This window comes from Tachyglossus aculeatus, chromosome 2 (genome assembly GCF_015852505.1).
Source record: "Tachyglossus aculeatus isolate mTacAcu1 chromosome 2, mTacAcu1.pri, whole genome shotgun sequence".
NCBI lineage: Eukaryota > Metazoa > Chordata > Mammalia > Monotremata > Tachyglossidae > Tachyglossus > Tachyglossus aculeatus.
The window spans coordinates 4,970,378-4,998,120 of record NC_052067.1 but is presented as its reverse complement, the minus strand read 5'-3'; the positions used below and the strand labels follow the sequence as shown (position 1 = coordinate 4,998,120).

Sequence of the window (27,743 nt, the reverse complement as noted above, 5' to 3'; positions counted from 1 at the left end):
TATTTATATCGATGCTATTGATGCCTGTTTACTTGTTTTGATGTCTATCTCCCCCCTTCTAGACTGTGAGCCCCTTCTGGACAGGGACTGTCTCTCTTTGATGCTGAATTGTACCTTCCAAGCGCTTAGTACAGTGCTCTGCAAACAGTAAGCGCTCAGTAAATATGATTGAATGAAGAAATGAAGGATTAGAACCCAGGTCCTTCTGGCTCCCAGGCCCATGTTCTAGCCACTAGGCCATGCTGCTTCTAGAACAGTGCTTTGCACATAGTAAGCACTTAATAAATGCCATTATTATTATCCTCCTTCATGGGGGTTTGGAAGGGGAGGAAATGCTAACGTAGCTGGGCTGAGCAGAGCCACAAATTGACCCTTCATTTTCCTTTAGGGAAAATCTGTGCAAAGATAGTGCCTGATCTATAGCCCTGGAAAAATAATTCTGCAGGGTCAAACTGGAAAGAACACGGAAGCACGTCAACAGAACTGGTTTCCAGTGGTTCCGATCGGCGATAGATTGATTAATCGATTCCCTGGGTTCTAGTGCCGGCTCCACCACTTGCCCGCTGCGTGGGCATTGGCAAGTGACTTAACTTCTCTGGGCCTCAGTTTCCTCATCTGTAAAATGGGGATCTTGGCTCTCCCTCCCTCTTAGCCTTCAAAATCCTTACTGAAGGGCCTCCAAGAGGCTTTCCTTGACTAAACCCTCATTTCCTCTTCTCCCTCTTCTTTTTGTGTCACCGTTGCACTTCGATTTTCTCCCTTTTTTCATCCCTCCCTCAGCCCCACAGTCCTTATGTCCACAGCTATAATTTATTTCTTTGTATGAATATCTGTCTCCCCCTCCAGGCTTTAAGCTCGTTATGGCAGGGAACGTGTCTACGAATTCTGTTATATCGTACAGTGCTTTGCCCGATCAATATATACGATCGATCGATTGGCTGATTAGGCTGTGAGCCCCTGGTGCGATGGGGTGTCCGATATGATTATCTTGCATCTCCCCCGCACTTAGCACAATGCTTGGAATGCAGTTAGTGCCTGATAAATACCATCATTCATTCATTCATTCGTATTTATTGAGCGCTTACTGTGTGCAGAGCACTGTACTAAGCGCTTGGGAAGTACAGTTTGACAACAGAGACAGTCATTCATTCATTCATTCAATCATATTGATTGAGTGCTTACTGTGTGCAGAGCACTGTACTAAGCGCTTGGGAAGTACAAGTTGGCAACATATAGAGTCGGTCCCTACCCAACAGTGGGCTCACAGTCTAGAAGGGGGAGACAGACAACCAAACAAAACATATTAACAAAATAAAATAAATAGAATAAATATGTACAAGTAAAATAAATAAATAGAGTAATAAATACGTACAAACATATATACATATATACAGGTGCTGTGGGGAGGGGAAGGAGGTAAGGCGGGGGGATGGGGAGGGGGAGAGGAAGGAGGGGGCTCACTCTGGGAAGGCCTCCTAACCGTAATTATTGAGCGCTTACTGTGTGCTGAGCACTGTACTAAGCGCTTGGAAAGTACAATTTGACAACAGAGACAGTCATTCATTCATTCATTCATTCAATCATATTGATTGAGTGCTTACTGTGTGCAGAGCACTGTACTAAGCGCTTGGGAAGTACAAGTTGGCAACATATAGAGTCGGTCCCTACCCAACAGCGGGCTCACAGTCTAGAAGGGGGAGACAGACAACAAAACAAAACATATTAACAAAATAAAATAAATAGAATAAATATCATCATCATCATCATCAATCGTATTTATTGAGCGCTGTGTGCAGAGCACTGTACTAAGCGCTTGGGAAGTCCAAGTTGGCAACATATAGAGGCGGTCCCTACCCAACAGCGGGCTCACAGTCTAGAAGCAGGGAGACAGACATCAAAACTAGGTAACAGGCAAGTAAACTTCAGTAGGTAGCCCAACCAGGGGAGTCTTCTAGACTGTGAGCCCACTGTTGGGCAGGGACCGTCTCTATATGTTGCCGACTTGTACTTCCCAAGCGCTTAGTACAGTGCTGTGCACACAGTAAGTACTCAATAAATACGATTGATTGATTGATTGATTGAGAGCCATCCCTAGGCCATGGTAGCTTCTCGGAGGAAGGGAGCCGATCCGCCGTTTCCCAGTATCTTCCACGGTCCCCCTTGGCTCGGCCCTCAGAATGATTGCAGGCCAGCGGTCCGAGCCAGGGGTGTCTATTAGAGGGGAAACTGAGGTCAGTGGGGCGACCACGTTCCCAGCTCGCTACAGGCCAGGATTGTGTCTGTTCATACTTCATGCTGCTGCCCATACTTCATGCTGCTGCCCGGATTATCTTTGTCCAGAAACGCTCTGGGCATATTACTCCCCTCCTCAAAAATCTCCAATGGCTACCAATCAATCTGCGCATCAGGCAGAAACTCCTCACCCTGGGCTTCAAGGCTGTCCATCCCCTCGCCCCCTCCTACCTCACCTCCCTTCTCTCCTTCTACTGCCCAGCCCGCACCCTCCGCTCCTCTGCCGCTGATCTCCTCACCATACCTCGTTCTCGCCTGTCCCGCCATCGACCCCCGGCCCACGTCCTCCCCCGGGCCTGGAATGCCCTCCCTCTGCCCCTCCGCCAAACTAGCTCTCTTCCTCCCTTCAAGGCCCTACTGAGCGCTCACCTCCTCCAGGAGGCCTTCCCAGACTGAGCCCCTTCCTTCCTCTCCCCCTCGTCCCCCTCTCTATCCCCCCATCTTACCTCCTTCCCTTCCCCACAGCAGCTGTATAGATGTATATATGGTTGTACATATTTATTACTCTATTTATTTTTTTATTTATTTATTTTACTTGTACATTTCTATCCTATTTATTTTGTTTTGTTGGTATGTTTGGTTTTGTTCTCTGTCTCCCCCTTTTAGACTGTGAGCCCACTGGTGGGTAGGGACTATCTCTATGTGTTGCCAATTTGTACTTCCCACACGCTTAGTACAGTGCTCTGCACATAGTAAGAGCTCAATAAATATGATTGATTGATTGATTGATTGATTAATTTACTCTCCCAAGCGCTTCATCCAGCGCTCTGCGCACAGTAAGAGCTCAATAAATATGACCAAATGAATGAGTGAGCGGCTGGCTTTGCTTTCAGACTGGAGCACGTGCCGGCTGAGCGACAAGGCCGTGTGTGGCAGCGGGGTGAAGGTCCGGATGCTGGACTGCGTACGCAGCGACGGCCGATCCGTCGACCTGAAGTTCTGTGCGGAGGTGAGTGGACGTCGGCCGACTCTCCGGGACCTTCCCTGGCCCAGGTCGCGGGGCGGGAGGGGTGGGCATCCTACCCATTGCCCCTTCTCCCTTCCTCTGCTCTACCCAAAGAGCCCGGGCTTTGGAGTCAGAGGTCATGGGTTCAAATCCCTGCTCTGCCACTTGTCAGCTGTGTGACTTTGGGCAAGTCACTTAACTTCTCTGGGCCTCAGTTCCCTCATCTGTAAAATGGGGATTAAGACTGTGAGCCCCCCGTGGAACAACCTGATCACCTTGTAACCTCCCCAGCACTTAGAACAGTGCTTTGTACATAGTAAGCGCTTAATAAATGCCATTATTATTATTATTACGCCCCCTCCCCACCCCAAAACACTTGTGTATATTTGTACATATTTACTATTCCATTTATTTTATTAATGATGTGTATAGATCTTTCACTCTATAATAATAATGGCCTTTATTAGACGCTTACTCTGTGCAAAGCACTGTTCTAAGTGCTGGGGAAGTTACAAGGTGATCAGGTTGTCCCAAGGGGGACCTCACAGTCTTAATCCCCATTTTACAGATGAGGTAACTGAGGCCCAGAGAAGTGAAGTGACTTGCCCAAAGTCACACAGCTGACAATTGGCGGAGCTGGGATTTGAACCCATGACCTCTGACTCCAAAGCCCGGGCTCTTTCCACTGAGCCACTGTTTCTCACAACAAGATGATGGGGAGGCAGTGTGGTGTGATGAAAGAGCCACCGGCCAGAAAGCCAGAGGTCCTGGATTCGAGTCCCTGCTCTGACACCTGTTCTCTGTGTGGCCTTGGGCAAGTCACTTCATTCCGCTTGCCTCAGTTTTCCCAGCTGTTAATTGGGGATAATAATACCTAAACCCTTCCTCACAGGGGGTGAGGAGTAAATAGCTATGTAATGTAAGGCGCTTCGGTAATAAAAGCACCACCTAGAAACACAGTTCTAAGTGCTTAGTACAGTGCTCTGCACACAGTAAGTGCTCAATAAATACAATTGAATGAATGAATGAATCTTCACTGGGAGGCTCGCTCTTTCGGCACGATGGAGCTTGTGGGTAGCGCCCGCATCAACCATGCCAAAGCACTTATTTCATGGGATTTGGGTGCTCGATTCTGTGTGAATCGCTCAGTATCTGTCCGTCAGTCAATTGTATTTATTGAGTGCTTACTGTGTGCAGAGAAGCAGTGTGGCCTAGTGGCTAAAGCCCAGCCCTGGGAGTAAGAAGAACCTGGGTTCTAATCCTACCTCTTCCACTTGTCTGCTGTGCGACCTTGAACAAGCCATCTTCTAGACTGGGAGCCTGCTGTTGGGTAGGGACCGTCTCTATATGTTGCCAACTTGTACTTCCCAAGCACTTAGTACAGTGCTCTGCGCACAGTAAGCGCTCAATAAATACGATTGATTGATTGATTGATTTCGCTTCTCCATGCCTCAGTTAATTCATCTGTAAAATGGGGATTAAAACCGTGAGCCCAGTGTGGGACAGGGACTGTGTCCAACCCAATTACCTTGTATCTGCTTAGCACAGTGCTTGGCATATAGTCAGCGCTTAGCAAATACCACAATTATTATTATTATTACTAAGTGCTTGGGGGAGTAAAATGCAGTAATAAAAAGAGACACATTTCCTGCCCACGACGATCTTACAGTTTAGCGTCCGGTGTCCAGCTGGGAGAGGCCAAGCGTCCAAATCCGAACACGCAAGCAGAGAACTCGAACGGAGAAGGCGGCCTCTTTCATTGGCCTCCCTGGATATAGGCTGGGTGGCCCAGTGGAAAGCGCTTGGGGCCGGCAGTCGGAAAACCCCAGGTTCTCATTCATCATATTTATTGAGCGCTTACTGTGTGCAGAGCACTGTACTAAGCGCTTGGGAAGTACAAGTGGGCAACATAGAGAGACAGTCCCTGCCCAACAACAGGCTCGCGGTCTAGAATGGGGAGACGGACAACGAAACAAAACTTTTAGACAGGTGTCAAAATCGTCAGGACAAATAGAATTAAAGCTGTATGCACATCATTAACAAAATAAATAGAATAGTAAATCTGTATAAGTAAAATAGAGTAATAAATCTGAACAAATATATATATAATATATGTATATCTGTAAAATGGGGATTGAGACTGGGAGACTTCTGGGGGACGGGGACAGCAGTAGAAACATGTACTCAGAGTGAGAAATTCCCGAATTAAATGTTTTAAAGTGAATATATGTGAATGTTTAATTTTCCGAGGGCTACCTTTCAGCTCCTATTCAGGAAAATAACATTTTATGTCAAAAACCTGAGACCTATCATTATAGACGCTAAGTAGATCTAAAGCCAGCATCTGTTGCATATTTGAAATGGGTTTTAATTACCCCCATCCAAGCCAATCGAAGTGCTTCAAAGACTGAGGAGGGAGGAAAGTACTTAAGGGAAGATAAAATTTGCTGCGCTATCTCCAAGGGGGTGAAAGAAGCTTATTCATTCATTCGTTCAATCGTATTTATTGACCACTTCCTATGTGCAGAGCACTGTACTAAGCGCTTGGAAAGTACAAGTGGGCAACATATAGAGACGGTCCCTGCTCAACAATGGGCTCACAGTCTGGAAGGGGGAGACAGACAACAAAACAAAACATGTAGACAGGTGTCAAAATCGTCAGAACAAATAGAATTAAAGCTATATGCACATCATTAACAAAATAAATAGAATAGTAAATCTGTACAAGTAAAATAGAGTAATAAATCTGAACAAATATATATATAATATATATATGTAAAATGGGGATTGAGACTGGGAGACTTCTGGGGGACAGGGACAGCAGTAGAAACATGTACTCAGAGTGAGAAATTCCCGAATTAAATGTTTTAAAATGAACATATGTAAATGTTTAATTTTCCAAGGGCTACCTTTCACCTCTTAGTCAGGAAAATAACATTTTATGTCAACAACCTGAGACCTATCATTATAGACACTAAGTAGATCCAAAGCCAGCATCTGTTGCATATTTGAAATGGGTTTTAATCACCCCATCCAAGCCAATCGAAGTGCTTCAAAGACTGAGGAGGGAGGAAAGTACTTAAGGCAAGATAAAATTTGCTGCGCTATCTCCAAGAGGATGAAAAAAGCTTATTCATTCATTCACTCATTCAATCGTATTTATTGAGCGCTTACTGTGTGCAGAGCACTGTACTAAGCACTTGGGAAGTACAAGTTGGCAACAAATACAGACGTCCCTACCCAACAATAGGCTCACAGTCTAGAAGGGGGAGACAGACAACAAAACAAAACATGTGGACAGGTGTCAAGTCATCAGAATAAATAGAAGTAAAGCTAGATGCACATCATTAACAAAATAAATAGAATAGTAAATATGTACAAGTAAAATAAATAGAGTAATAAATCTGTACGAACATATATACAGGTGCTGTGGGGAGGGGAAGGAGGTAGGGCTGGGGGCATGGCCATGTTATGTTGCCAACTTGTACTTCCCAAGCGCTTAGTACAGTGCTCTGCACACAGTAAGTGCTCAATAAATAGAATTGATGATGATGGGGAGGAGGGGAGGAAAAAGGGGGTATATATAATAGTGATATTAACACGTAACAGAAGAGTGCTATGGCCAAGTGAAAAGCACACAAGCCTGGGAGTGAAGAGGCCTGGGTTCTCATCTCCTGTATATATTTATATATGTTTGTACATATTTATTACTCCATTCATTTATTTTATTTGTACATATTTATTCTATTTATTTTATTTTGTTAATACATTTTGTTTTGTTGTCTGGTCTCCCCCTTCTAGACTGTGAGCCCGCTGTTGGGTAGGGACCGTCTCTATATGTTGCCGACTTGGACTTCCCAAGCGCTTAGTACAGTGCTCTGCACACTGTGAGCGCTCAATAAATAGGTGTAGAGATGTAGTGGAAGCCATAGAGGTGAATGGTTCTCCAAGGGAGTGGGTGTAGATGGAGAATAGAAGGGGATCTAGAACTGAGCCTTGAAACCCTGAGAGACTTCCACAGGTAGAGGGGGGGAGGCAGGGGAGGAGGCCGCGAAAGAGATTGAGAAGGAGGGGCCGGAGGGAAAGGAGGAGAACCGTTTATTTATTTCTTTTATTTGTACTTCCCAAGCGCTTAGTACAGTGCTTTGCACACAGTAAGTGCTCAATAAATACGATTGATTGATTGATTGATTTGGGCAAGTCGCTTAACTTCTCTGGGCCTCAGTTCCCTCATCTGTAAAATGAGGATTAAGACTGTGAGCCCCCCGTGGGACAACCTGATCACCTTGTAACCTCCCCTAGCGCTTAGAACAGTGCTTTGCACATAGTAAGCGCTTAATAAATGCCATTATTATTATTATTATTACATATTTATTCTATTTATTTTGTTGATGTGTTTTGTCTTGTTGTCTGTCTCCCTCTTCTAGACTGTGGGCCCACTGCTGGGTAGGGACCACCTCTATTTGTTGCCAACTTGTACTTCCCAAGCGCTTAGTATGGTGCTCTGCACACAGTAAGCGCTCAATAAATGCGATTGAATGAATGAATGAATGAATCTCTGCTTTGCCACTTGCCTGCTGTGTTACCTTAGGCAAGTCACTTCACTTCTCGGGGCCTCACCGTCCCCATCCGTGATTGTAGATTATAAGGTCCTTGTGGTCAGAGACCAACTCTATGCTGTTGTACTCTCCCAGGCTCTTAGTACACTGCTCTGCACACAAGAAGCATTCAATATATACCAATGAATGACTGATGAATTTTTTCTGTGTGGGGTATATGTTAAGGGTTTACTTTATGCCAGGCACTGTACTAAGCGCTGAGTTAAATACCAGCTAATCTGTTTGGACACAATCTCTGTTCCTCCTGGGGATCCCAGTCTTAATCCCCATTTTACAGATGAGGTAACTGAGGCCCAGAGAAGTGAAGTGACTTGCCCCAGGTCATACAGAAGACACGTGGTGGGGCAGGATTAGAACTCAGGTCTTCCTGACTCTCAAGCCCAGGCTCTATCCACTAGGCAACACAGCTTCATTGGAGATTTAATACCCATTCTCCCTCCTCCTTACACTGTGAACTCCAGTTAGGACAGGAACTGCGTCTGATCGGATATATTGTATCGACCTCAGCGTTTAGCACAGTGCTTGGCACATAGTAAGCGCTTTAATAAAAACCTCATTCATGGTTCATTCATTCATCCATTCATTCAATCGTATTTATTGAGCGCTGACTGTGTGCAGAGCACTGTGCTAAGCGCTTGGGAATTACAAGTTGGCAACATAAGTTGGTTATTGCGTGGCTCGGTGGAAAGAGCGTGGGCTTGGGAGTCAGAGGTCATGGGTTCGAATCCTGGCTCCACCACTTGTCAGCTGTGTGACCGTGGGCAAGTCACTTCACTTCTCTGTGCCTCAGTTCCCTCATCTGTCAAATGGGGATGAAGACTGTGAGCCCCACGTGGGACAACCTGATCACCTTGTGTCCCTCCAGCACTTAGAACAGTGCTTTGCACATAGTAAGCGCTTAACAAATGCTATCATTATTATTAGTAGTAGTAGTAGTAATGATATCAGTTCTCTACTCAGCCTCCTGTCTGTTTATTGTTCTATCGTATTCCCCCCAGTGTTCAGTATAGCGCTTTGCACACAGTAAGTGCTCAATAAATATGGTTGAATGAATGAATGAATAAAACCTACTGGGGATCGCCCCGAGGCAGCACAGGCTTTGGGGATAACCTTAAAAGTGAAGTGATGGGGTTCCTGCTGACAATCATTGTGGACAGGGAATATGTCTGTTTATTGTGGTATTGTCCTCTCTCAAGCGCTTAGTACAGTGCTCGGCACAGCGGTCAATAAATATGATTGACTTTTCCAGCTGGTCCTGGAGAAAAGCTGGCCGATGAACATGTCCTGCACGGTGGAATGTCCCGTCAACTGCCAGCTGTCCGACTGGTCCTCGTGGTCCACGTGCTCCCACACCTGCGGGCTCACGGGTGCGTAAACGCCGGCCGGGGGACGGGAATGGGTGGGACGCCTCCCGGGACGTGGAAAGGAGGGGCCAGGAGGACCCATCTGGGAAGGGAGATTGGGTAGAGGTCATAGGCCAGGCCGGGCCCTTCCGGTCCTGGAGAGGAGTAATAATGATGGCATTTATTAAGCGCTTACTATGTGCAAAGCACTGTTCTAAGCACTGGGGAGGTTACAAGGTGATCAGGTTGTCCCACAGGGGGCTCACAGTCTCAATCCCCATTTTACAGATGAGCTCACTGAGGCCAGAGAAGTGAATTGACTTGCCAAAAGTCACACAGCTGACAATTGGTGGAGCTGGGGTTTGAACCCAGGACCTCTGACTCCAAAGCCCGGGCTCTTTCCACTGAGCCACGCTGCTTCTCAGTAAGGCTTTAAAGAGGAGTTGGGAGTCATTGTCTGTCACCTTGAGAAAATGGAGGAGAAGCTTTCTGATAGACAAAAAGTCCCCCTCGGCAAGAAGGGTTGCAAGTTGTCAACATCGGAGGAAATCAAGCGTCTCTTTTGTGTCCTTCTTCCAGGAAGAATGGTCCGCCGGAGAACAGTTACCCAGCCCCACCAGGGGGATGGCAGGCCGTGCCCGGCCCAGATGGAGCAGGCCAAACCCTGCCCGGTGAACCCGTGTTATCGCTGGCAGTACAGCCCGTGGTCTCTGTGTACCGTGCAGGTAGGGGCTGATACCCGCTGGGCCCGGCCCAGGACCTTCAGAGCCTTTCCTTTCGGGGTTTCAGAGCTACAGAGCCTTGGGAGGTGGCCAACAGCTCATTCATTCATTCATTCATTCATTCAATCGTATTTATCGAGTGCTTACTGTGTGCAGAGCACTGTACTAAGCGCTTGGGAAGTCCAAGTTGGCAACTATAGAGACGGTCCCTAACCAACAGCGGGCTCACAGTCTAGAAGCGGAGATGAGTCTAGAAACAGATGGAGATTTCGAGTGCTTAGACCCCAAGGCCAACCGCTACATCGCTGTTGGGTCTGACCGGTCCCCAAGAGCATGGTAGACAAACTCTGTTGCGTTGTCATCTCCCAGGCGCTTACTACTAATAATAATCATCATCATCATCATCATCAATCGTATTTATTGAGCGCTTACTGTGTGCAGAGCACTGTACTAAGCGCTTGGGAAGTCCAAGTTGGCAACATATAGAGACAGTCCCTACCCAACAGTGGGCTCACAGTCTAAAAGGGGGAGACAGAGAACAAGACCAAACATACTAACAAAATAAAATAAATAGAATAGATATGTACAAGTAAAATAAATAGAGTAATAAATATGTACAAACATATATACATATATACAGGTATATAATAATATATAATAATAATGATGATGATGGCATTTATTAAGCACTTACTATGTGCAGAGCACTGTTCTAAGCGCTGGGGAGGTTACAAGGTGATCAGGTTGTCCCTCAGGGGGCTCACAGTCTTAATCCCCATTTTACAGACAAGGTACCTGAGGCCCAGAGAAGCAATCAATCATATTTATTGAGCGCTTACTGTGTGCAGAGCACTGTACTAAGCGCTTGGGAAGTACAAGTTGGCAACATATAGAGACAGTCCCTACCCAACAGTGGGCTCACAGTCTAAAAGGGGGAGACAGAGAACAAAACCAAACATACTAACAAAATAAAATAAATAGAATAGATATGTACAAGTAAAATAAATAAATAAATAAATAGAGTAATAAATATGTACAAACATATATACATATATACAGGTATATAATAATATATAGTAATAATAATAATGATGATGGCATTTATTAAGCACTTACTATGTGCAGAGCACTGTTCTAAGCGCTGGGGAGGTTACAAGGTGATCAGGTTGTCCCTCAGGGGGCTCACAGTCTTAATCCCCATTTTACAGACAAGGTATCTGAGGCCTAGAGAAGCAATCAGTCTTATTTATTGAGCGCTTACTGTGTGCAGAGAACTGTACTAAGCGCTTGGGAAGTACAAGTTGGCAACATATAGAGACAGTCCCTACCCAACAGTGGGCTCACAGTCTAAAAGAAGTGAAGTGACTTGGCCCAAAGTCACACAGCTGACAATTGGCGGAGCTGGGATTTGAACCCGTGGCCTCTGACTCCAAAGCCCGGGCTCTTTCCACTGAGCCACGCTGCTTCTGCTCCGCACTCTGTTAACCCCCTATAAATAGGATGGATTGATCGATAACACAGATTCCATCTCTTTCCTCTTGGTTTCCCAGGATGCGCAGTGTGGAGAGGGAACCAGAACCAGGAACGTGTCGTGTGTGGTGAGCAACGGCTCCGTGGAGGATGCCGGCAAGGAGGTGGATGAGGAGTTTTGCGCAGATCTCGACCCTGTGATTGACGGAGAGAAGATGGTTCTGGAGAAACCCTGCACCCAGCCCTGCCCAGGTAGTAGACGCTCAGAACTTGGCTTTCGGTCTTCTCTACCACTTTGAGAGTCAGAGGATCCGGGTTCTAATCCCGCTCCGCCACTTACCTGCTCAGTTTCCTCAATCAATCAATCAATCAATCAATCGTATTTATTGAGCGCTTACTGTGTGCAGAGCACTGTGCTAAGCGCTTGGGAAGTACAAGTTGGCAACATATAGAGACAGTCCCTACCCAACAGTGGGCTCACAGTCTAGAAGTCACTCAGACAAGTCACGTAGCTTCTCTGGGCCTCAGTTTCCTCATCTGTTCAATCCCTGTTCTCCCTTCTATTTGGACTGTGAGCCCCACGTGGGATCTGATGACTCATATCTACCCCAGTGGTTAGTACAGTGTTTGGCACAGAGTAAGCGCTTAACAAATACCGTGATTATTGTTGTTATTATTATTGGCATTGAGAGAAGCCACATGGAGGTATTGGATAGAGCATGGGCCTGAGAATCAGAAGGTAATGGGTTCTAATCCTGCCTCTGCCATATGTGTGTAGTGTAACTTTAGGCAAGCCACAGAGAAGCAGCGTGGCTCAGTGGAAAGAGCCCGGGCTTTGGAGTCAGAGGTCAGAGGTCATGGGTTCAAATCCCGGCTCTGCCAATTGTCAGCTGTGTGACTTTGGGCAAGTCACTCCACTTTTCTGGGCCTCAGTTACCTCATCTGTAAAATGGGGATTAAGACTGTGAACCCCTCGTGGGACAACCTGATCACCTTGTAACTTCCCCAGCGCTTAGGACAGTGCTTTGCACATAGTAAGCGCTTAGTAAATGCCATCATTATTATTATCATTATTATTATTATTATTATCATTTCACTTCCCTGTCCCTCAGTTCCCTCATCCATCAAATGGGGAGTGAGACTGTGAGCCCCATGTGGGACAGGGACTGTGTCCAACCCAATTTGCTTATATCCACCCTAGCGCTTAGTTCAGCACATAGTAAGCGCTTAGTAAATGTCATCATTATTATTATCATTATTATTATTTTTATCATTTCACTTCCGTCCCTCAGTTCCCTCATCCATCAAATGGGGAGTGAGACTGTGAGCCCCATGTGGGACAGGGACTGTGTCCAACCCAATTTGCTTATATCCACCGTAGCGCTTAGTTCAGCACATAGTAAGCGCTTAGTAAATGTCATCATTATTATTATCATTATTATTATTTTTATCATTTCACTTCCGTCCCTCAGTTCCCTCATCCATCAAATGGGGAGTGAGACTGTGAGCCCCATGTGGGACAGGGACTGTGTCCAACCCAATTTGCTTATATCCACCGTAGCGCTTAGTTCAGCACATAGTAAGCGCTTAGTAAATGCCATCATTATTATTATTATTATTATCATTTCACTTCCCTGTCCCTCAGTTTCCTCATCCATCAAATGGGGAGTGAGACTGTGAGCCCCATGTGGGACAGGCACTGTGTCCAACCCAATTTGCTTATATCCACCGTAGCGCTTAGTTCAGCACATAGTAAGTGCTTAGTAAATGCCATCATTATTATTATTATCATTATTATTATTATTATCATTTCACTTCCCTGTCCCTCAGTTCCCTCATCCATCAAATGGGGAGTGAGACTGTGAGCCCCATGTGGGACAGGGACTGTGTCCAACCCAATTTGCTTATATCCACCGTAGCGCTTAGTTCAGCACATAGTAAGTGCTTAGTAAATGCCATCATTATTATTATTATCATTATTATTATTATTATCATTTCACTTCCCTGTCCCTCAGTTCCCTCATCCATCAAATGGGGAGTGAGACTGTGAGCCCCATGTGGGACAGGGACTGTGTCCAACCCAATTTGCTTATATCCACCCTAGCGCTTAGTTCAGCACATAGTAAGTGCTTAGTAAATGCCATCATTATTATTATTATCATTATTATTATTATTATCATTTCACTTCCCTGTCCCTCAGTTCCCTCATCCATCAAATGGGGAGTGAGACTGTGAGCCCCATGTGGGACAGGGACTGTGTCCAACCCGATTTGCTTATATCCACCCTAGCGCTTAGTTCAGCACATAGTAAGCGCTTAGTAAATGCCATCATTATTATTATCATTATTATTATTATTATCATTTCACTTCCCTGTCCCTCAGTTTCCTCATCCATCAAATGGGGAGTGAGACTGTGAGCCCCATATGGGACAGGGACTGTGTCCAACCCAATTTGCTTATATCCACCGTAGCGCTTAGTTCGGCACATAGTAAGCGCTTAACAAATACCATAATAATAATAATTACAATTATTACCAAGTCAAAAGCCCCTGAGTAAATACTCTCTTTGATTAAGATGAAGGAAATCCCCCCTTTCCCAAGAGTTATGGCTCTGGCTAAGCACTTTCTCTGTGCCCCAGACCAAATTAAAATCAGAGGTGGATACAACACTAGCAAAGTGGCCTAGTGGAAACAGCCTGGGAGTCCAAGGACCTGGATGAGAATCCCGCTCCCTCCAATTGCTTGCTGGTGACAATAGGCAAGTCACTTAACTTCCCTGTGCCTCAGTATCCTCAACTGTAAAATGGGGTTTCCAAGCCTGTTCCCCCTCCTCCTTAGACTGTGAGCCTCAGGAGGGACAGAAACTGGGTCCAACCTGATTAACTTACATCTACCCCAGCATTTAGGACAGTGGGTGATACATAAGTTCTTTAAAAATATAAAGAATACTAATAATAATAGTATTCTATTAATAACAATGATAGCAATAATAATAATAATTAATAATAATAATAATAATAATAATAATAACAATAATAGCAACAGTTGGACACAGTCCCTATCCTTCAAGGGGCTCAGACTCTAAGAGGAAAGAACAAGATTTAACCTCCATTTTACAAATGAAGAGATCGAGGCAAAGAGAAGCCATCAATCAGTCATTGGTATTTATTGAGCGCTTCCTGCGTGCAGAACACTGTACTGAGTACTTGGGGGCATACAGTGCAAAGGAGAAATTAAAGATGATCTCTGCCTACAAGGAACTTACAGACTAGAGAGAGAGACAGGCATAGAGAAGCAGCGTGACTTAGTGGAAAGAGCCTGGGCTTGGGAGTCAGAGGTTGTGGGTTCTAATCCTGCCTCTGCCACTTGTCAGTTGTGTGACTTTGGGCAGGTCATTTAACTTCTCTGTGCCTCAGTTACCTCATCTGGAAAATGGGGGTTAAGACCGTGAGCCTCATGTGGGACAACGTGATTACCTTGTATCTATCCCAGTGCTTAGAACAGGGCTTGGCACATAGTTAGCGCTTAATAAATACTATCATTATTATTATTATTATTATTATTATTATTATTATTATTATTATTATTATTAAAATCAATCATAGATGGGCACCTAAATTCATTCACAGCCCTTCTAGACTGTGAGCCTGCTGGTGGGTAGGGACCGTCTCTATATGTTGCCAACTTGTACTTCCCAAGCGCTTAGTACAGTGCTCTGCACACAGTAAGCACTCAATAAATACGATTGAATGAATGAATAAGAAGCTGCTGTGTGACCCTGTGGTTGGGCACGGGCTTGAAAGTGAGAATGACCTTGGTTCATTCATTCATTCATTGAATCGTATTTATTGAGCGCTTACTGTGTGCAGAGCACTGTACTAAGCGCTTGCTTAGGGTTATCCGCTTGTCTGCTGTGTGACCTTGGGCAAGTCACTTCACTTCTCGGGCCTCAGTTACCTCATCTATAAAATGAGGATTAAGACCGTGAGTCCATGGGGGACAGGGACTGTCTCCAACCTGATTTGCTTCCATCTACCCCGGTGCTAATTATGGTGCCTGGCACATAGTAAGCGCTTAACAAATACCATTTTTAAAAAAGTAATGTGGGGCCAGGAGAGGGGTGAATATCCAAAAGATTAAGGGGAACAGACCAAGCCGGGCATGGGCAGGGATTGTCTCTCTTTACTGCTGAATTGTACTTTCCAAGCACTTAGTACAGTGCTCTGCACACAGTAAGCGCTCAATAAATACGATTGAATGAATGAATAAGAAGCTGCGTGACCCTGTCGTTGGGCACTGGCTTGAAAATGAGAAGGACCTTGGTTCATTCATTCATTCATTCATTCAGTCGTATTTATTGAGCACTTACTGTGTGCAGAGCACTGTACTAAGCGCTTGCTTAGGGTTATCCACTTGTCTGCTGTGTGACCTTGGGCAAGTCACTTCACTTCTCGGGCCTCAGTTACCTCATCTATAAAATGAGGATTAAGACCGTGAGTCCATGGGGGACAGGGACTGTCTCCAACCTGATTTGCTTCCATCTACCCCGGTGCTAATTATGGTGCCGGGCACATAGTAAGCGCTTAACAAATACCATTTTTAAAAAAGTAATGTGGGGTCAGGGGAGGGGTGAATATCCAAAAGATTAAGGGGAACAGACCAAGCCCGGCATGGGCAGGGATTGTCTCTCTTTACTGCCGAATTGTACTTTCCAAGCACTTAGCACAGTGCTCTGCACACAGTAAGCGCTCAATAAATATGACTGAATGAATGAATGAACAGACCAAAGCATAGAGCTGACCCAGGAGGGACAGGCTAAGACAGGGAAGGGTGGGATAAATCAGGGGAGGCCTCTTAGGAGGGCTTTGAAGGTGGGGAGAGCGGCGTCTGTCAGACATGAAGCGGGAGGAAGTTCCAAGCCGGAGGGAAGAGGTGAGCGAGGGGTCAGTGATGAGATAGACGAGATGGAGGAACAGTGAGAAGTGACTTACCCAAGGTCACACAGCAGACAGGTAATCTCCAAAATGCTCTAACACAGAGGGCTTAAAGTTTAAATGAAAATCAGTATGCAACAGGGGCATTGTCTGATCTGATGGTATTGTATCTTCAGCGCTTAGAACAGTGCTTTGCACGTAGTAAGCACTTAATAAATGCCATTATTATTATTATTATTACCCCAGTACTTAAAAGCACAGTGTTTAGCCCACAGTAAACATTTCACCAATACTATACGAATACTCCAAAAACACCAGAAACACCGTAGTAAGCCCTCAATATGTACGACTGATTGATCAATTGATTGAAAGTCACTAGCCCAAGATGACACAGCAGACACGTGGCAGAGCCAGGATTAGAACCCAGGTCCTGTTTCGCCCAGGCCTGAGCTCCTTCCACTAGACGCCCCGGCTCCTCCATTCATTCATTCAATGATATTTATTGAGCACTTACTGCGTGCAGAGCACTGTGCTAAGCGCTTGGGAAGTACAAGTCGGCAACACATAGAAACGGTCCCTACCCAAAAACGGGCTCACAATCTAGAAGGGGGAGACAGACAACAGTACAAAACACGCACTGGCTCTTGAACTAGGCACCCAGATTCTTCTGCGATATTCTCCATCACTACCACGATTGCTCCAGTTTCCTGTTGTTCAATATTGGATGGTGTTTCAGATAATAATAATAATAATAATGGCATTTGTTAAGCGCTTACTATGTGCAAAGCAGTGTTCTAAGCGCTGGGGGGGATATAATGTGATCAAGTTGTCCCCCATGGGGCTCACAGTCTTAATCCCCATTTTTACAGATGAGGTAACTGAGGCTCAGAGAAGTTAAGTGACTTGCCCAAGGTCACACAGCAGACTTGTGGTGGAGCCAGGATTCGAACCCATGACCTCTGACTCCAAAGCCCAAGCTCTTTCCACTGAGCCACGCTGCTTCTCTAAGCATGTCATACGCTGCCGAGCCTCATACTCTGACGAGCAACCCCCGCCCCGTCCATCATCCACAAGCATCCACCGACACCTATGGTGGTGAAATTCATAATGTGACACATCAGATCTTGATGACGATGTTGTTAAGCGCTTACTCCGTGCCAAGCACTGTTCTAACCCTTCAGCATCTGAGATCTAATTATCGAGGTTATTCTGTGCTTTCCCCACAGCCATGATTTTCTCTCTTTCCATTTCTGCTTAATAATTGAAGGCTCGTTATCACAAAGCGGCCAGGGCACCAAGTTACAATCAAGTCGGGAAAAACGTCGATATTTCGGTCTCTCCCATCTCCCCGCATGACGACCTTAGCCCAATCGGTGCCACAATTTCCCCAGGAGGATGACGATACTGAGAGCACGTTTTAATGAGTCACCCCCAAAATCCTTCCGATGACCCTGGTGTAGTGCGGCCACTGGCCGATAATTCATGTCCAGACACGCTTCCCTTAATGTTGGTACTAGCAGCTCTTCCATTAATCAGCCAGCCAGGCGACGTTGTGTCCAGCTTCATGGTCCCTCTCCACATAATGTAAAACAGCATGAATTATTAACGCCTCTCCTGGTCTGCAATAATTAAAACGGTAGGAGACTATTTACGAGCTTGGGAGTGTTGGAGCTTCTTTCTGAGGGGATTCAGAACAAGGCCGATGATGAAATTGGCGGGGGTCACAGAAAACTGTCTTTTAGGGCTTGAAATAGCATTGGTCAACCACTCCGTGAATTTCCAAAGGCCTATCAGTTCAACCGGGCCAGATGGAATGAGCCATACTCTAATAGTCGATAAAGACCGAATAACCAAATATCCAGCATCCGGCTGCTCAGATCCTGGTGTGACGATTCATGAAACACGGAGAGCGTGGAACTGTATATTCATTCATTCCATCACATTTATTAAGCGTTTGCTGTGTGCAGAGCACTGTACTAAGTGCTTGGAAAGTACAATTTGGCAACAAAGAGGGACAATCCCTACCCAACAACAGGCTCACATAGGGAGGTGTTAAGGTGGCTGAGAAAATAACTGCTATGCAGTATATACACATTAGATATGGACCTTGAAGGAATGAGGTATATTTTGCTCCTGGTATTTTCTCCCCAGCATTTAGTATAATGTTTAGCATTCAGTGAATGTTGGGTGCATACCATTATATTCATACATTCTCTCCTAATGATATTAATAATAGTATTTGTGGTATTTGTTGAGCGCTTACTATGTGCCGGACACTGGACTAAGCCCTGGGGTAGATATAAGATAATCACAGTCGAAGTGCGAAGCAGCTGGGCCTAGTGGATAGAACATAGGCCTAGGTGTCAGAAGGACCTGGGTTCTACTCCCAGGTGTATTCAATCATATTTATTGAGCGCTTACTGTGTGCAGAGCACTGTACTAAGCGCTTGGGAAGTACAAGTTGGCAACATATAGAGACGGTCCCTACCCAAAAGCCGGCTCACAGTCTAGAAGGTGTATGCTGTGGGACCCTGGACAAGTCACTTCACTTTTCTGTGCTTCAGTTCCCTCATCTGTAAAATTAATTCATCCAGTCCATAGGTTCAAGACCAAGAGTGCCATGTGGAATAAGGACTGTGTTCAACCTGATTAGCTTGTATCTACCCCAGCACTTAGTACAATGCCTGGCACTAGTAACCACTTAACAAATGCCATTAAAAAAAAAAAGTAGGAAGGAGGACAGGTATTGAATCCCCATTTTGCCGATATGGTAATCGAGGCACTGAGCTGTTAAGTGATTTGCCCAAGGGCACACAGCAGAGAAGGGAAAGAGCCAGGATTGGAACCCAGGTCTCCCGACACCCAGGCTGGGGATCTTTCCAGTGGGCCACACTGCTTCTCTCCTTGTTTCTCTCCCTCTTTCTGAACCTTGTGCTGCCTCTGTCCCTTTCCCGTCTTCCCATTTCTCCCCCCCTCTCCCTTTCCTGAGAAACAGGAGTCCCCCATGGACTAATGGGAAAGATCATGAGCGTGGGAGACAAGAGACCTGGGTTCTAATTCCGGCTTTGCCCCTTGCATGCTGTGAGACTTAGGCAAGTTGCTTAACTTCACTGTGCCTCAATTTCCTCATCTGTAAAATGGGGAGTCATTGCCCGTGGAACAGGGACTGTGTCCAACCTAATTAACTTGTATCTACCCTAGTGCTTGGAACGTAGTGTTTGCAAATATAACGATAATAATAATAAGAATAATAATAATAAAATAACCGCAGCTTCACCACTTGGCTGCTGTGTACCTTTGGGAATGTCACATAGCACGTCGGGTCCTTCATCTCCTCACCTGTAAAATGTGGATTCCATCCCTTTCTCATCCCATCCCATCCCATCCCTGCTCCTACTCAAACTGTTTGCCCTATGTGGAACAGAGACTGTGTCCAACCTAATTAGCTTGTATCTGCCTCCAGCTCTTCGTACAGTTCTTGGCACATAGTAAACACTTAATAAATACCATCACTGTTGAATAAGAACCCAGTGAGGACAATGTCAAGAGAGCAACATTTCAATCCATATATACCTGTATATATGTATATATGTTTGTACATATTTATTACTCTATTTATTTTACTTGTACGTATTTATTCTATTTATTTTATTTTGTTAATACGTTTTGCTTTGTTGTCTGTCTCCCCCTTCTAGACTGTGAACCCGCTGTTGGGTAGGGACCGTCTTTATATGTTGCCAACTTGTACTTCCAAAGCCCTTAGTACAGTGTTCTGCACACAGTAAGCGCTCAGCAAATATGATTGAATGAATGAATCCAAGGCAGTCCAAGAAGAAGCAGCGTGGCCTAATGGGTAGAGCACGGTCCTGGGAGTCAGAGGATCTGGGTTCTAATCCTGGCTCCGCCATTCATTCCTTCATTCATTCAATTGTATTTATTGAGTGCTTACTGTGTGCAGAGCACTGTACTGAGTGCTTGGGAAGTGCAAGTCGGCAACATAGAGAGACGGTCCCTACCCAACAACGGGCTCACAGTCTAGAAGGGGGAGACAGACAACAAAACGAAACATGGAGACAGGTGTTAAAATCGTCAGAACAAACAGAATTAAAGCACATCGTTAACAAAATAAATAGAATAGTAAATATGCACAAGTAAAATAAATAGAGTAATAAATCTGTACTAATATATATACAGGTGCTGTGGGGAGGAGAAGGAGGTAGGGCGGGGGATCTCATCGGCAGTGGGGCCTCGGGCAAGTCACTTGGCTTCTCTGTGCCTCAGTTACGGCATCAGTCAAATGGGGATGAAGACCGTGTCCAACCCGATTAGCTCATATCTACCTAAGTGCTTAGAACAGTGACTGGCACGTAGTAAGCGCTTCACAACCGTTACTGTAAAAAAAGCATTATTTAGCTTGCTTAGAGTCTCTACTCACTGAGCTCTGTACCTCCGGGCAGGCGATTGCTACCTCCAGGAATGGTCTCCCTGGAGCCTCTGCCAGCTGACCTGCGTCAACGGAGAAGATCTCGGCTTTGGAGGGATCCAAGCTCGATCCCGGGCGGTGATCATCCAGGAACTTGAGAACCAGCATCTCTGCCCGGAGCAGGTTCTGGAAACGAGGCCGTGTGACGGTAAGCAGAGATGGCACCTCTGGGAAAGCCAAAGACAGGGCCAATAGTCTGTTAGGAATCAGAACGGGATCCGAGGTACTTCCCGTCGAAAGGGAAAATTCCAGTCAGTTGACCAGTGGTATTTACTGAGCGCTTAACGTGGACTGGGCATCATACGAGGCGCTTGGGAGGGTCGTCTCGAAACTCCTGGGAGAAGCAGCACGGTGTAGTGGATAGGGCAGGGGCCTGGGATTCATGGATTCTAATCCCAGCTCCGCCACTTGTCTGCTGTGTGTGACCTTGGGCAAGTCACTTCACTTCTCAGTGCTTCAGTTACCTCATCTGTAAAACGGAGATTGAGACGGTGAGGCCCATGTGGGACGGACCCGATTTGCTTGTATCCACCCCAGTGCTTCGTACGGTGCCTGACACATGGTAAGGGCTTAACAAATACCAGAATTATTATTATTATTATTTTGTAACCAGAGAGAAGAACCCCTTGAAACCCAAATCTTGTTGATTTTCCAGATTTTGGAGAAAGAAAAAACGGTCCTCCCGCTCTGTGAACAGAACGGAAAATCACTTGTTTTTTTTCCAACTTTGGAACTTTCCCCATTAACTGGGGGGAAAATTCCAGCATGAGGAGATTTCTGCCCATCATGTTCCTCAAGGACGTGTTTTTTAACGTGGCCAAAGATCTCCAGCCAAGCTCGGGCTAATCTTTCCACTCCCGTCCTTCCCCATTCCCAGATGAGGTCTGTCCTCCCGGGCAGGTCCGGGGTCAAACTCAGATGGAAGCGGGGAAGCAGCATGGCCTAGCGAAGGGAGTCAGAAGGACCCGGGTTCTCATCCCAACTCCGCGACCTGCCTGCTGTGTGACCTGGGACAAGTCATTTCACTTCTCTGGGCCTCAGTGACCTCACCTGTAAAACAGAGATTACGACTGTGAGCCCCATGTGGGACAGGGACTTTATCCAATCAACCTGGTTAACTTGTATCTTCCCCAGTTCTTAGAACAGTGCTTGGCACATTCACTCACTCATTCATTCAGTCGTATTTATTGAGTGCTTACTGTGTGCACAGCACTGTACTAAACGCTTGGGAAGTACAAGTCAGCAACATATAGAGACAGTCCCTACCCAACAGCGGGCTCACAGTCTAGAAGGGGGACAATACAATAAGTGTTATTATTATTATCGTCAAGATCTCAAGCACCACGGAGCACAGGTCAAATAAATTGAGACCCGGGTTGGGGGGTGGTGCGTGGAAAGCAGATTGGGGCAGAATCCTTTGATTTTCACCATATTTTGTGGATAAGGAAATGGCGTTGGCACCATCTAGAGGATATGGCCTTCAAATCTCGAGTTACTGGCTCGCAGGGTATCTTGGATGAGTCTCTAAATCTCTAAATCTTAGCACCACTCTTCTTCCCCGGTGATCAATGCGCACCTTGGTGTCCATTTTGACTCCCCAGACGGCCATTGCTACGAGTACAAGTGGATGGCCAGCCCGTGGAAAGGATTGGCGCGGACCGTATGGTGTCAAAGGTCAGACGGCTTAAACGTGACAGGTAAAACCGCGATCCCCTTTCTTCCTCCGGCCGGGAATACGGCATCCTCAATTTCTAAGCGCTCGGGAGAGTCAGAAGATCATGGGTTCTAATCCAAACACCACCACTTTGTTGTGATAATGATGGTATTTCTTAAGTGCTTACTATGTGCCAAACACCGTTCTAAGCAGTGGGGTAGATACGAGGTAATCAGGGTGTCCCCCGTGGGGCTCACAGTCTTAATCCCCATTTTACAGAGGAGGTCACTGAGGCCCAGAGAAGTGAAGTGGCTTGCCCAAAGTCACACAGCTGACAAGTGGCGGAGCTGGGATTAGAACCCACGACCTCTGTTGTGTGACCTTGGGAAAGCCACTTCACTTCTCTGTGCTTCGGTTCTCTCATCTGTAAAATGGGGATTGAGACTGTGAGCCCCACAAGAGACAGGGACTGTTTCCAACCTGATTTGCTTGTACCTTCCCAGTGCCTAATACAGAGCCAGGCACATAGTAAGCGCTTAACAAATACCATAATTATTATTGATATTATCATTTTTATGAAGTACCTACTGAGTGTATAATCCTTGTTTAAACCAGGCACATAGTAAGCACTTAACAAATACCATAATTATTACTGATATTATTATTTTTATGAAGTACCTACTGAGTGTCTAATGCTTGTTTAAACCCTGGGTGAAAATATACAAGTTTGAAAATTAGACATGGTCCCTGGCCCTCCAAGAGGATCACAATCTAAGAATAAAGGGAGGGAGAGCAAATTGTAATCAGATGTATAAGGAAGGATGATTTCCTGCATTCATTCCTGTCCTTGTTTATTATGTTAATTTTGCGTTCCTACTGTTTTATTTTTTCCAGCTCCCTTTCCCCCGTTTTTGAAACGGAAATTTAAATTTTAAGTTGAGCCCTCGCCGAGGGCCACCAGGGACCTTGTCATTCGTTCATTCATTTGGTTGTATTTATTGAGCGCTTACTGTGTGCAGAGCACTGTACTAAGCGCTTGGGAAGTCCAAGTTGGCGACATAAGTTGTCAAATTCTCACCCGCTTTCCTAGTGCTGAGAGCAGTCATTTGCACAAAGAGGGCACTTGGTAAATTCTAATGTGGCTACTCAAGAGCAAGCACAACAAGAAATGCAGCAGCGTGGCTCAGTGGGAAAGAGCCCGGGCTTTGGAGTCAGAGGTCATGGGTTCAAATCCCGGTTCCGCCACTTGTCAGCAGGGTGACTTTGGGCAAGTCACTTCACTTCTCTGGGCCTCAATTCCCTCATTTGTAAAATGGGGATGAAGACCGTGAGCCCCACGTGGGACAACCTCATCACTTCATCATCATCATCATCATCATCATCAATCGTATTTATTGAGCGCTTACTATGTACAGAGCACTGTACTAAGCACTTGGGAAGTACAAATTGGCAACATATAGAGACAGTCCCTACCCAACAACGGGCTCACAGTCTAAAAGGGGGGAGACAGAGAACAAAACCAAACATACTAACAAAATAAAATAAATAGAATAGATATGTACAAGTAAAATGAATAAATAAATAGAGTAATAAATATGTACAAACATATATACATATATACAGGTGCTGTGGGGAAGGGAAGGAGGTAAGATGGGGGGGGGGGATACCAGTCACTTGGTATCCCCCCAGCGCTTAGAACAGTGCTTTGCACATAGTAAGCACTTAATAAATGCCATCATTATTATTATTATTAATTGCAAAGAAAGCAATAGAGTCCTTAGTAAGAGAAGTAGAATTTCAGGGCCTGCGCGGCTCAGAATCCAACAGCCTCCCCCGATCCCAATATTCCAGCTGCTGCTTCTCCCAGCAGAGCAGAAGCTCCGTGGGACGTCGCAGGGAGGTGACAGAGCTTAGTAAGTGCTTAGTACAGTGCTCTGCACACAGTAAGCACTCAATAGATACGATTGATTGATTGATTGATTGACAGAGGATGGTCATTGGTCTCTTTGGGCTCTTCACAGCTTCAGAGCCGCCCGGACCCCTGCAAAGAACCAAAGACCTCCCTCCCAACTGGAAGTTGGGTGGCCAGGAAGTCGAAAGAATAGTCAGGTGGTAGTCATAGTAGTTATTAAGTGCTTATTGTGAGCAGAGCACTGTACTAAGCACTGGGATTTATTTATTTATTTATTTATTTATTTATTTATTTATTTTATTTGTACATATCTATTCTATTTATTTTATTTTGTTAGTATGTTTGGTTTTGTTCTCTGTCTCCCCCTTTTAGACTGTGAGCCCACTGTTGGGTAGGGACTGTCTCTATATGTTGCCAATTTGTGCTTCCCAAGCGCTTAGTACAGTGCTCTGCACATAGTAAGCGCTCAATAAATACGATTGGTGATGATGATGATGGGAAAGACGACACAGTTGGGAATTGGCCCTGGTCTCTCAGTCAGAAGGGCTCAAATCTAAGAGCATAAGGGGGAAGAAGGGGTTGGAGACACCGCATCAGGAACGATGGGTGGCTTAGTGGAAAGAGCCTGGGCTTGGGAGTCAGAGGTCGTGGGTTCTAATCCCGGCTCTGCCACTTATCAGCTGGGTGACTTCGGGCAAGTCGCTTCACTTCTTTATGCCTCAGTGACCTCATCTGTAAAATGGGGATTAAGACTGTGAGCCCCACGGGGGACAACCTGATTACCTTGTATCTATCCCAGGGCTTAGAACAGTGCTTGGCAAATAGAATGCCATCATTATTATGATGATAATGATGATGATGGCACTTGTTAAGCACTTACTATGTGCAAAGCACTGTTCTAAGCACTGGGATAGATAATAATAATGATGATGGCATTTGTTAAGTGCTTACTAGGTGCAAAGCACTGTTCTAAGCGCTGGGGAGGTTACAATAATAATAATGATAATAATAATGATAATGGCATTTGTTAAGCGTTTACTATGTGGAAAGCACTGTTGTAAGCGCTGGGGAGGTTACCATAATAATAATGATAATAATAATAATAATTATGATGGCATTTGTTAAGCGCTTACTATGTGCAAAGCACTGTTCTAAGCGCTGGGGAGGTTACAATAATAATAATAATAATAATGATGATGATGATGATGGCATTTGTTAAGCACTTACTGTGTGCAAAGCACTGTTCTAAGCGCTGGGGAGGTTACAGTAATAATAATAATAATAATGGCATTTGTTAAGCGCTTACTATGTGCAAAGAACTGTTCTAAGCGCTGGGAAGGTTACAGTATTAATAATGATAATAATGATAATGATGATGGCATTTGTTAAGCGCTTACTATGTGCAAAGCACTGTTCTAAGTGCTGGGGAGGTTACAATGATAATAATGATAATAATAATAATGATAGCATTTGTTAAGCGCTTACTAGGTGCAAAGCACTATTCTAAGCGCTGGGGAGGTTACAATAATAATAATAATAATGATGATGATGATGATGATGGCATTTGTTAAGCGCTTACTATGTGCAAAGCACTGTTCTAAGCGCTGGGGAGGTTACAATAATAATAATGATAATAATAATAATAATGATGGCATTTGTTAAGCACTTACTATGTGCAAAGCACTGTTCTAAGCGCTGGGGAGGTTACAATAATAATAATGATAATAATAATAATGATGGCATTTGTTAAGCGCTTACTAGGTGCAAAGCACTGTTCTAAGCACTGGGGAGGTTACAATAATACTAATAATAATAATGATGATGATGATGATGGCATTTGTTAAGCGCTTACTATCTGCAAAGCACTGTTCTAAACACTGGTGAGGTTACAATAATAATAATGATAATAATAATAATGATGATGGCATTTGTTAAGGGCTTACTAGGTGCAAAGCACTGTTCTAAGCGCTGGGGAGGTTATAATAATTATAATAATTATTATCATTGTTATTATTAGAACACAACAGGGACAAATAGGCTGAATAAAAACCAAATCCGTTGGATTGTGTGGCTGGAGGAGTCCTTGGGGCTCAGAGTTTGGGGCACACCCAGTCGTCTCAGGGGGAGGGAGAGGCCTCGTGCTGTGGACGTGTGAGGGAGCAGCTTTTCTCCTGGGCCCAGTGGGCCCAAATCATGCTGGGAGTAGCTACCCTCTGGGGCGGGAAGGAAGGCGGTGGCTACACGGCGCTTTCCTCAGCGGGCATGGAGGTGTCCAGGAGCGGCTTTTATCCCCAGCCCGGTAGGCAAGGAACATGATGGGAGCGAAGACCGAAGGTAACGGAAGGAAAGGCGGCGGTTACACGGTGCTTTTCTTGGAGGGGTCCAAGAGCATGCGGGATAGGGTCCCTGGCCTCAAGGAGCTGACAGTTAAAGGGCCTAGATTCTCCTGCCTCTTTGCTCGGGCTCTCCCTCTGCCCATGCGCCAAGCTAGCTCTCTTCCTCCCTTCAAGGCCCTACTGAGAGCTCACCTCCTCCAGGAGGCCTTCCCACACTGAGCCCCTTCCTTCCTCTCCCCCTCATCCCCCTCTCCATCCCCCTTCCCTTCCTTCCTTTCTTTCTTACCTTCCTTCCCTTTCTTCCTTACCTTACCTTACCTACCTTTCTTACCTTACCTTACCTTACCTACCTTTCTTACCTTCCTTCCCTTTCTTACCTCCTTCCCTTCCCCACAGCACCTGTATATATGTTTGTACATATTTATTACTCTATTTATTTATTTATTTATTTATTTATTTATTTATTTATTTATTTATTTATTTTACTTGTACATATCTATTCTATTTATTTTATTTTGTTAGTATGTTTGGTTTTGTTCTCTGTCTCCCCCTTTTAGACTGTGAGCCCAATGTTGGGTAGGGACTGTCTCTATATGTTGCCAACTTGGGCTTCCCAAGCGCTCAGTAAGCGCTCAATAAATACGATTGATGATGACAATGATATGTTTGTACATATTTATTACTCTATTTATTTATTTATTTATTTTACTTGTACATATCTATTCTATTTTATTTTGTTAGTTTGTTTGGTTTTGTTCTCTGTCTCCCTTTTTTAGACTGTGAGCCCACTGTTGGGTAGGGACTGTCTCTATATGTGGCCAACTTGGACTTCCCAAGAGCTTAGTCCAGTGCTCTGCACACAGTAAGCGCTCAATAAATACAATTGATTGATGAGGAAGTGTGTGGCAGAAAGAGGCGAAACTGGGATAACCTTTGCCTCCTTCATTCCTTTGTCTTTTCTTAGAGGAGATGGGGGTAGCCAGGAGCCCTTCGTGAGCACACCGTGTTTATTTTGCTTTAGGCCTTGTTTGA

General features: G+C 45.2%; 1 protein-coding gene across 1 annotated transcript in view; it reads left to right on the top strand.

Annotated features, from left to right (window-relative positions):
- The window catches only part of THSD7A (thrombospondin type 1 domain containing 7A), a 329,576-nt gene that overhangs the window by 289,378 nt on the left and 12,455 nt on the right, over positions 1-27,743 (top strand). The window contains exons 19-24 of the mRNA XM_038770315.1: positions 3,126-3,241; positions 9,107-9,224; positions 9,780-9,925; positions 11,473-11,644; positions 20,784-20,957; positions 22,411-22,506. Of these exons, the coding sequence (XP_038626243.1) occupies positions 3,126-3,241; positions 9,107-9,224; positions 9,780-9,925; positions 11,473-11,644; positions 20,784-20,957; positions 22,411-22,506 (822 nt within the window). The remainder of the gene's footprint in view (positions 1-3,125; positions 3,242-9,106; positions 9,225-9,779; positions 9,926-11,472; positions 11,645-20,783; positions 20,958-22,410; positions 22,507-27,743) is intronic.